We start from the raw sequence: 10,117 nt of genomic DNA, 5'->3' as shown, positions 1-10,117 counted from the left end.
AATAATAATATGATTAAAATGGATAAGAAAACAAACTCAAAATAAGCCCCAGAGCCCACATCACGTGACATGGGCCCAGAGTGGGACTGCTCCATCAGAACGTGAGCATTCTTGGGGTCCAGGAATCCAAGGAGTTATCTGGGAGGGCTGGGGACATGGAGAGATCATGGCTGGGACAGGATAGGACTCGTCCTCAGCTTGGAGGACTGGGGCAGATCATGCATTCTCAAGAACTGGGGCAGTCTCTGGTGAACAGATCAAACTTCAAGATCCCATTATCTAGGACACCTGGGTGGCTCAGTGGGTTAATAAGCATGTGCCTTCAGCTCAGGTCATGATCCCAGGGTCCTGGGATCGAGTCTCGCATCAGGCTCTCTGCTCAGGGAGCCTGTGCTCTCTCTCTCTCTGCCAGGTAAATAAATAAAATCTTTAAAAGAAAAAAAAAGATCCATTACTTATTAAAATCCAAGCTTACTAAGATCGTACTGCTAAACCTGCAAGTACATTCTTCTTTTCCAAAAGACAAACCAGTCCAAATGCCTGCCAGTCTCTACGTGCAGTTCAGGCAGGCAGGTCCTCCTCTCAGACCCAGTTTCAGATCAGTAGGCTACCCGTAAGCAGAGAACCCGAGAAAGGATCCCACGTATTGTGGAGGGATGCTTCACTCGCACCACAACAGACTCGTACAATCTTCTTTCTCCATGCTGAAAACGTATCACTCATTCAAATTATTTTCTGCGCCGTGACACTGTTCCCAGTCCGGGGTTAGGACAATGAACAGGAAATACTAAGGGCCTGTCCTCGTGGAGTTACAGAACTGGACAGGGGCAGCAGCTCTGACAGAGCTCCCCAGGGAAGCAGAAACCAGCCAACAACAGGCTGACTTCAGCACCCTTCACTATCTCTGGTTATGACCCATTTCGTGCCTCAATGACTACCCTGGAACATTCTGTTTCTCCAGAGGAACTCCTCTCGCTAGCCACCAGGTCTGGGTCCCGTGGGAGCCTGTCACTCCAACGCAGGAGGAGAACCCTGCCGCGGGGCTGCTGTGTGCTAGGCACCACACAACGCAGGTTTACCTGGGCTCCCTCTCATGCTCTTCAGGCCACCTGGAGAAGGTGTGCACCTCCATCTCATAAGTGAAGACACTGAAGAGCAAGAAGCTTAGCAATCCGTTCAAGTCAGTGACAGCAAGTGTGACCATGTGTTAAGCCCCCCTGCCTTCTCTACCAGGCCACCTGTCGTCTACCAACTCCACGAGCACAGAACAGACCCTCACAGGTAAAGAAGGCGGAGGGTCAACACGGACACATACCTGGTGAGCACAGCGCCTTGGAGGTGGATTGGGGATCTCCACTTTGGTCCAGGAGTCCTTCCTGATATTGTAGATGTACAGTTCATTATACATAAATGTCTGCAAAAAGGAAGAGGGACTTCGTGTCATCAATGAAGCCTCCATGCAAGTGACAGTAAGTGGAAAGCAGGATCTCAATCACTAGTTTTCCCCAGGAAATGGGTTTCCTAAAGCCACGTAAATCATACCAATGCAGGAAGCCTGCGGCTGGGCCCCTCGGATCCTTTGGGATAATGACAAAGAAAAAAACTGTCTGCCCACCATGCCTATCAGCACGTAAGGTACCAAGATCCTTTGCTGCTCGGCAAGTCATCTCTCAAAGTCAAGCCTGGTTCTTAAAGGATGAGAATTCAGAGTGGGAGATGAACAAGTTAAGTCAAACTCACAGGGATCCTCAGCATGGAGGGAAGGCAAACTCAGGCTTTTCTAAATGTTTCATACACAATTCTGAAACACAGGTCTGTCTGGCCTGCTCAAAAATGAAAATTAGCTCTACAACTTATCAGCACTTTCTTCCACTATTCAAAACAACTCTGAAACCCATCATGAGCATATGAATAATCAACCCAAGTGAGCAGTGTGCTGGTCGATCTCAAGCAGGCAGTAAGAGCAGTGACTCTAAAGCTCACTGAAGGATCCTGGTGGCTTCTCAGGGACAAGGTCGCATGCCAGTCCTACAGGCTCAGGAGGTGGGACCAATGCATATTTGATATCATGGCTTTAAACTAATTTTACTCAAAATGAGATGCATGAAAATTTGAGGAGAAAAGAAAAAAATATATACTTTACTTTTTGGCCATTGAAATATTCACCTCCGAAAAGGATTAATTCGTCTTTCTCAGGATGAGCAGAGAGTGAGGCATGTAACCTACAAGAGACAGAAGCAGCAGTTCAACACACAATACAGCCACGTGGCGCCCAGCTGAGAGCCGGCCTCCTTTCCACCAGAGGGCCATATCAGCTCCCCAGACTTCTGTGAAAGACAAGCCTGGCCCTGGGAACGGAAGCTAAGGCCCCTAACCCTTAAAATCAACCTCACAGCCACAACACCAGGAGGGCCCCGGACCTGGGTGACTCACACAGCATTTGGGTAAAAACCATCAGGCAGTGAGAAGTCTAAGTGTTCCTAATTTAAGTGCCACATTTCCCACAGCTAACTTTTTACAGGTCTATCCTCTTAAATCACAATCAAAACTGTTCTATAGGGACGCCTGGGTGGCTCGGTTGGTTAAGCATCTGACTTCAGCTCAGGTCATGATCCCAGGGTCCTTGGGATCGAGCCCTGCATTGGGCTCCCTGTCAGCAGGGAGCCTGCTTTTCCACTCCCTCTGCCTCTCCCCACTGCTCATGCTCTCTCTCGCTCTGCGCTCTCTCTCCAGTAAGTAAAATAAGTAAATAAAGTAAGTAAAATAAGTAAATAAGTAAATAAACAAAAAGTAAATCTTTCACTGTTTAAAAAGTCCAGTACTGGGACACCTGCGTGGCTCAGTCGGTTAAGCATCTGCCTTCAGTTCAGGTCATGATCCCAGCGTCCTGGGATCGAGTCCCGCATCGGGCTCCCCGCTCTGCGGGGAGCCTGCTTCTCCCTCTGCCTCTCTCTATCTCTCATGAATAAATAAATAAAATCTTAAAAAAAAGTCCAGTACTTAAACATTGCAATATGTATCCAGATAGCTTCCACCTAAAAAACACAAATAGCTTCCTACTTACATCACACACGAGGCCAAAAGACCAGCTAAAAGGAAACTTTAAATACACGTGAACCATCTCAGTAGAAAGTAAGACAGTGATGGGGGTGGGAGGGCAGGACAAACAATCACTGGAAAATCCCCTTCTTTCAAAATCCCTCATGTGGACTTCCTCAGGGGGCAGACTATAACAGTAATTTCAGAAGATACTTCGTAAAGGAAGACAAAGGTTTCAAGGTCAGATAAGTTTGAGAAATCGGACAACTCTTTTTCTCTTGGAAATTTACTGTACACAAAAACATTTTATAGGTTTAGAAAGTTTGCCGTCAAGAAACCAATGTTATAAAATAGGACTATGCTGGGGCATCTGGGTGGCTCAGTGGGCTGAGCGTCTCTTAATTTCAGCTCAGGTCGTGATCTTAGGGTTGTGAGATCGAGCCCTGTGCTCGGTGTGGAGTCTGCTTGAGATTCTGTCTCTCCCCCTCTGCCCCTCCCTCTGCTCATGCTCTCTCCCCCTCAAATAAATAAATAAATCTCAAAAAAAAAAAAAATTGGACTACATCGTGGGAAATAGTCTCACAGTTAAACACAGAATTAGCACATGACCAGCAATTCCACTCCTAGGTACGTACGTGCCAAAGAAACCTGTAAACAGGGACTCGAAGAGACACCTGCATGCCCACGTTCACTATAGCACTACTCACAGGGGCCCAAAGGTGGAAACAACCCAAGGGTCTATCGACAAGATGAAAGCGGTGCATCCATACAATGGAGTATTATTCCGTCTTAAAAAGGAATGGAGTTCAGGTTCATGCTACAACATGGATGAACCTTAAGGACATTATGCTAAGTGAAAGAAGCCAGACACAAAAGGACAGCCGTTGTGAGACTCCACTTATGTGAAATATCTAGAAGAGGCAAATCAAACACCAGGAAGTAGTGGTCACCAGGGGCCAAGAGGAGGGGCATGGGGAGTGACAGCTCATGGGTCCAGAGCACCATGAATATAAGGAATCCCACTGAACAGCACAATTAAAAATGGTTAAAATGGGAAATTCTATGTTAGATATATTTTACCACAGTTTCTTAAAAATTTCAAAAGGAAACCATCTGTTTCCCAAAGTTAACTCCAAATCTTTTTTTCCACTTAACACCTATTAAAATTTTCTGGGGAAAATTAACAAGCACAGCTAGGAAACAGTAATCCAAGTCAGGCACAGAGCCCCCATAGGGTCCCCTCAGGGTCCCTGCCCCCCACACCCAGCCACACACACCCCCTCCGTCATGCACATGGGCACCCTGAGGCTCTGATGCACCTGGTCTATGGTCCTTGCTTCCCCATTAAATTACATCGCAGCCAATACCTGGAAATACATACACTCACAAAACTTGGTAATTTTCATGGTTTTTCCTATAATACGATGGAGGAGGAGGGCGGGAGAAGTTACTAAGGTTACTGACTGGAAGATCTCATTGTATCTCAGCTCCATCAGAAAGCATTCCCAGCTGACCAGGGAAGCACCAAGGTTCCTAATTATATCCTAACATTAAATCTGGCTTTTTGGGCACATTACTTTAGGAAAGTTTTTAAACGTCACCAAAAGGCGGCGGGGTGGGGGGGAATCAATCCACATTCAGAATGGCTTCCCTCAGGCGTGCTGTGGGTACGAAGCCTTCACGATCTCAAGGACTCACTTGCTTTAACCACTCCAAGGACAATGTGTGTCTACCACATGTGTAACTTCTGTGTGGCCCCCGGGATAACACGCCAAATACAGGGGAAAGTACATCCCGGTTCCTGATGTTGTTTCTTACGTGAAGACAGGGACAACTCGCAACTCCGGGAGCTGCTGGATCACGCTTTGTGTCACCCCGTTCTGCACAGGGGCCACCACATCGTCCCCCCCATCTCTGGACAGGGGAGACTAAACCCCGTGTCTGAGGCGGTGGGCTTTGGGCATCAAAGGCACGACCGGCAGCCCCCTCCTGACATGCTGGTCCTGACATGCTGGACCTCCACTCGGGCTGGTGGCCCCTCTAGTAAGATTAATCTCATTTATGTGGCGCCTGGGTGGCTCAGTCATTAAGCGTCTGCCTTCGGCTCAGGTCATGATCCCAGGGCCCTGGGATCGAGCCCCACATCGGGCTCCCTGCTCATCGGGAAGCCTGCTTCTCCCTCTCCCACTCCCCCTGCTTGTGTTCCCTCTCTCGCTGTGTCTCTGTCAAATAAATAAATAAAATCTTAAAAAAAAAAAAAAAAAGATTAATCTCATTTCTGACAGCAACACTAGTAAGATTAATTTTTATTCTGAGGGAAAGGAAGCGAATTATTTCTCAACCAAACCAGTCTCGTGTGCTTGTGAAGTTAATGCATTTCCCCTTCTCTGAAGATGATATCTTTTCTAGGGTCATTTGGCCTTTCCTGATTCCTAACTCAATGCATTCAGGGTTTTCCCTCTAATCTGTCAGTAGCAAATACAAGAATTAGAGGGCCCTAAATCAACTTTTAACACACCTGGAATTCAGAAGCTGAGAGGACAGCAATTGACACAGAAGAGTAAGAAAGTGGAAAACCAAAGCCTGCTCATTCTGGCTCATTCCAAGTATCTGAAATCCTACCAAAGACTCTGGAGTTCTTCACGTAATTTACAAATTCATTTAAAATGACTTATACATGTTTATGTCTGAAAATCACACTTGTCATTACGAACAGCAACAAGAGACTGTGATCTGAAGTTCTACGCCTGTGACACACACTTCTGAAACATTTTAAGAACTGAAGAGCTCACTGGGGCAATGCTCTCGTCCATGAACTGTGATCAGCTGGACAGCTTTTGAATGGCACAATCCCTGCTGAGTAGCTGAGCCAGGGGACCTTGTTTCTGTGTTTGTGACAACAGATCTGAAAAGCCTCACTCCCATTCTTCAGAAGAAAAGTGAAAAAAACTGCTTTGTGGGAGCTTATCTGGGATGGGAACGGGTTTTAATGAGGAAAACATTCCATGTGCCCAGTTATTTATGAAAACATGGTGCCAATTTAAAGTGGTTTTCCAATGCACACAAATCCATCAGACGCTCGAATGAAGAGTCCTTGCTGGCTTACCTTGGTGAAGGTGGGGGGCATGGTGTCTCCACGATCTGAGTCTTTGTAGCATCCAGTGTCTGGAAATGGGCTATCAGAGCTTCAAGGTCTTCCTAAAGGCAGACAAGCAGTCACACCTGAGACATGTTCTTAAATCCTCCTATGTGGTCAGAAACCTGCGTCAACCTTCCCACTCTGTCTGACCCGCCCGGGGTCCATCACATCCAGGGATGAGCACATGTTCCTCCCATTTCAGGGACACAGACTCTGACACTTGCAAAAATACTCAGAGCTTGACCCTAAAGGCAGTTCTCTCGGAAGTACACAAAGATGCACACACACTGCATATACCACCTCATTCCAAACCCTCACACTCCCCACAAAGGGCCTCCCATTTGGACAAGCCCTCCCTGACTTCTGCCAGCACCTTCCACCACTTCTCATGTGGCCAGGCCTGGCCACCCCACCACATGCTCTGCAGTCTGCATAGCAGTGTCTGCGACTCCCCTGCTCTCTTACTCATTTTGTTTACATCGCCCTCCCGCCAAAACAATAAAAAGGTGAGCTCCAAGCAAGACTTGTCTGTTTAGAACTGTGCCTGCAGGCTGAGAGCTCAGCAGCTATCAGCTGCAGCCAATCTGGGTAAGAAGATCTCTATTCTTACAACTGCAGAAACAGATTTAGAAGTTAATGTGCCAATTTACCTGCCCAGCTGGACAGCACTGGAACCTGGTCTTCCTACTCCCAGTCCAGAGTCATATCCCTGCATCTACTAGTGATCACACTCACACACACACCCCCCAGTAATGTGTGACCTGTGCATCATGGGGAAAGTTTCCCTCCATCCTTATTCTCTTCTTGAATGCTCACTCTCCTCCCCTTGCTCATGCTGGGATCTGAGATGTGTCCCCACCTCCTTCTTCCCTGCTTCGCTCTCCCCAACCCCACAGCCCTCATTCCCCAGTTCCACATTCCACAATGTAGGCAGCTGTCCTTCCTGAACCTAAAAACACTTCCAGACTATCCTATTTCATTTCCCACCCCACCTCCTGGCTCCAAGCTGCAAAGGCTGCCTCAGTTCCTCTCATCAGACCACATTCCTCGGCCTGAACAGCCGCCTGCAGCCCTCCACCTCCCGTGTGTACCCATGTGCCCCCAGGAAGCAGCCACTTTCTGGGAGAGTGCTCCTCACTATTACGCATTTCTTTATACTCTTACTACACGTAAACAAATCCCTAAGTAATACGTATTATCGTTTCACATTTTTCAATTTCATGTCACCTGCATCATATTGGGCATTCTCCTGCAACTTGCTTTTTTGCTCGATGCTGTTGAATGAAGTTTGACACCCCGACTCCAGTCGTGTTCACTGTGGCCGAGTTACCACTCCCTCCCCTCCCGGCTTCTCCACCCATCCTGCTGCTGATGATCATCTGGGTCAATTCCAGGGCTTTGTTTTCACAAACACTACTCTGGTCGTTTTTGTGAAATGTCTTCGTGTAGCTGAAGTTTTTCCAAGGTAAGCCTTCAAGTGCATAACTGCTATGTGGCAGCTTCTACTTTTCTCGATATGGACAAACCAGGATCCAAAGGGGCTCTGCCAGTTTTCACCCTCATGGCGGTCCACAAAAGCAATCACTATCCTGCCACTTCTATGTGAGCAGTTGCCTAAAGGCTCTCCTATCGACCACCGCATCTCTAATGCAAAACCGCTGCCTCAGGTAGGCAAGGCAAATTCCTGACCCACTGAACTTTATGGAGACCTGGGTGAAGGGACTGACTGCTGGGAGTCACAGTTACTCCAGAGCGCCTGGCCCAGTGTCGTTCACCTGAGAGATCACCTTCCTGGGGACAAAGGGCTTCAACACGTACAGTGTGGAAGGGGGAGGAACGTGTGTGACACCCAAGTGGAGTTGTCAACCAGGTATCACGTGAGTTCTGTGGTAGGCAGAATTCCCAGTTGTCTCCAAGATCTGCCCTCAGGGCCCCAGCCAGAAAATGATGGGATGCACTCTCATGATGAGGTTACATTATATGACACAGTTGACTTTAAGAAAGGGAGAGTATGCTCTGTGGGCATGACCTCATCAGATGACCAGGGATCTTCAAGATCTGTTATGAGGGCTGATGAAGGCAACACGCAAAGTCCCAGGCCCCAAGCCCGACAGACTCTCTCTCCCCACAGGGGAGCCCGTCATCCCCTAAGCACCGGGCTCTGCAGAGAGATGGGAACACGAGTGAAAACCGGCTAACAAAATTACTGAGTGCTTACTATGTGCCAAGCACTGTTCCAAAGATGCCCCACAAATTATCTTTCTGTGCCACAACCCTACCCAGGCCCGTGCAGTCACACGTGAGAAACTGAGGCACAGAGGTTGCACAGACAGGTCACGCTCCTCTGAGGCCTTCCAGCTAGCTGTGGCAGAGAGGAGATGCAAACCCAGGCCTGTGGCTGCACAGGGAAGTGGTGAAGAACCTTGCAACAGCAGAGCCCAGAGGAAGCAGAAGGAGAAGCCCGACCCCATTACTTGACAGATGAGGACACAGAGACATGAAAGGCTTTGGAGAAAAAAGGAGCAGTGTGGAGTCAGAGCTGGGAATGGGGAACATCTGGTCACACTGTAGCTCAGCGCCCCTTCACAGCTGTGTGACTTCTTGTTTCTGACTTCTTCACCATCAGCTGGGCGTGCCAAAGCTACCGGGCTCACCTGGTCGTCAGGACTAAAGCCCAGGCAGCACAGCACACGCTCGTGAAGCATCATAAATCACCCAGGTGAGGAAGCGCGCGAGCAACCGCCAACAGAAAGCAAAACATCCGCGCTAAACTCAGCACGGATCCATCTGCAGACCGGGCTTGGGGGCGGGGCGGCAGAGACGGAGACTGAGAGACTGAGAGACCGAGAGAGACGGAAAGGAGAGACGGAGGGCGGGATAGAGAAGACAGCGGCGTTCCCAAGAGCTGTTCTGGAAACCCCGCGGTTGCTCTCGCTCCCACCGAAGCTCACGGCTCGGGGCTGCCGTGAGGGGCATTCACCCTCTCTAAGGATGACGACCGAGGCTCGGAAGCTGAGGCCCTCGCCCCAGACCACACCGCCGCCGAGCCGAGCCGCGCCCCTCACCCGGCTCCTCCAGCCCCACCGGCCGAGGGAAGCCCGACGGGACCCGGGACCCCAGCGGCTCGCGCGGAGGGCGCGCCGGGCCTGGCTGCCGGCCTCGCTCACCTCCTCCTTCCGCGAGCGCTTGGACACCTTCTTCTCCATTTTGGCAGCCGTCTTCTCCGCCCCACGGCCCTTCTTCTCCTTCTTGCCCTTCTTGCCCATCGCGCCGGCCCGACGTGGTACCAGGACTCCCAGAGGGGCGGGCAGCGGAGCGCGGCGCGCCGGAAATACGTGCTCGCGGGGGCCGGCGCGCGGAAACGCGACACTTCCGCCCCGCCCCCCCCGCACGCGCTTCCGGCCGGCGGGCCCGCACTCACGTGGCCCGGGTGCTGGGTGTGCGGGGACCGCTGGGGGGCCGTCGGGCTGCGAGGCGCGTCGGCGGGAAGCCGCCGGCTCTCCCCTCCCCCGGGGCCGGCCGGGGCGAGCCGTGGCTTGGCGCCCCGCACTTAGTGACCCAGTTGGGTGACACGGGGCGCGAGCCACCTTCGCTTCTTCCTCGGACCCTCTTAAAATCAAATGACCGCTTCGCCTTCACGCCCCAGAAAAACGTTCCTACACTTTCTCGGATTTACAGACTCTTAGGTGAGGACGGTCCCTCCTCCCGCACGACGAGGGCCGCACGCTGTCTCAGGCGCTCAGGGTACCGTGCCTCCCGCCGTCCCCCGAGTTCCTTACACGTCCCGCCGCGGAGGACCCGCTTCTCCCTCGCGGGAGGACGGCTGATGACCCCTCCGAGGGCGGGCAGCTCACCGTGCCCCGCAAACTGAAGCAGCCTGCCAGCAGGGTGTGCTCCAGGATTTGACTGGAGTACCCTCAGAAATGGGAACGCCGTTTG

The 10,117-nt window shown here is 50.7% G+C and overlaps 1 protein-coding gene across 4 annotated transcripts in view; it reads right to left on the bottom strand.

Moving 5' to 3' along the window:
* KLHDC4 (kelch domain containing 4) overlaps positions 1 to 9,511 on the bottom strand; it is a 43,833-nt gene extending 34,322 nt beyond the window's left edge. For 3 of the 4 annotated variants that reach the window (XM_081806262.1, XM_081806264.1, XM_081806263.1), the window contains exons 1-4: positions 9,346 to 9,511; positions 6,146 to 6,237; positions 2,144 to 2,222; positions 1,316 to 1,414 (exon numbers count right to left, since the gene is read on the bottom strand). In XM_081806262.1, coding sequence (XP_081662388.1) covers positions 1,316 to 1,414; positions 2,144 to 2,222; positions 6,146 to 6,237; positions 9,346 to 9,444 — 369 coding nt within the window. In that variant the 5' untranslated portion in view covers positions 9,445 to 9,511. Of the gene's footprint in view, positions 1 to 1,315; positions 1,415 to 2,143; positions 2,223 to 6,145; positions 6,238 to 9,345 lie in introns of those variants that run through there. The other variant, XM_081806265.1, reaches the window with a different exon arrangement.
* Between the last annotated feature and the right edge of the window lie 606 nt (positions 9,512 to 10,117).

The sequence above is a fragment of the Leptonychotes weddellii genome, chromosome 16 (assembly GCF_054177405.1).
Source record: "Leptonychotes weddellii isolate Sample4059 chromosome 16, ASM5417740v2, whole genome shotgun sequence".
Taxonomy (NCBI): domain Eukaryota; kingdom Metazoa; phylum Chordata; class Mammalia; order Carnivora; family Phocidae; genus Leptonychotes; species Leptonychotes weddellii.
Note: the sequence above shows the minus strand (reverse complement) of the source record. Positions and strands in the feature narration are given on the sequence as shown.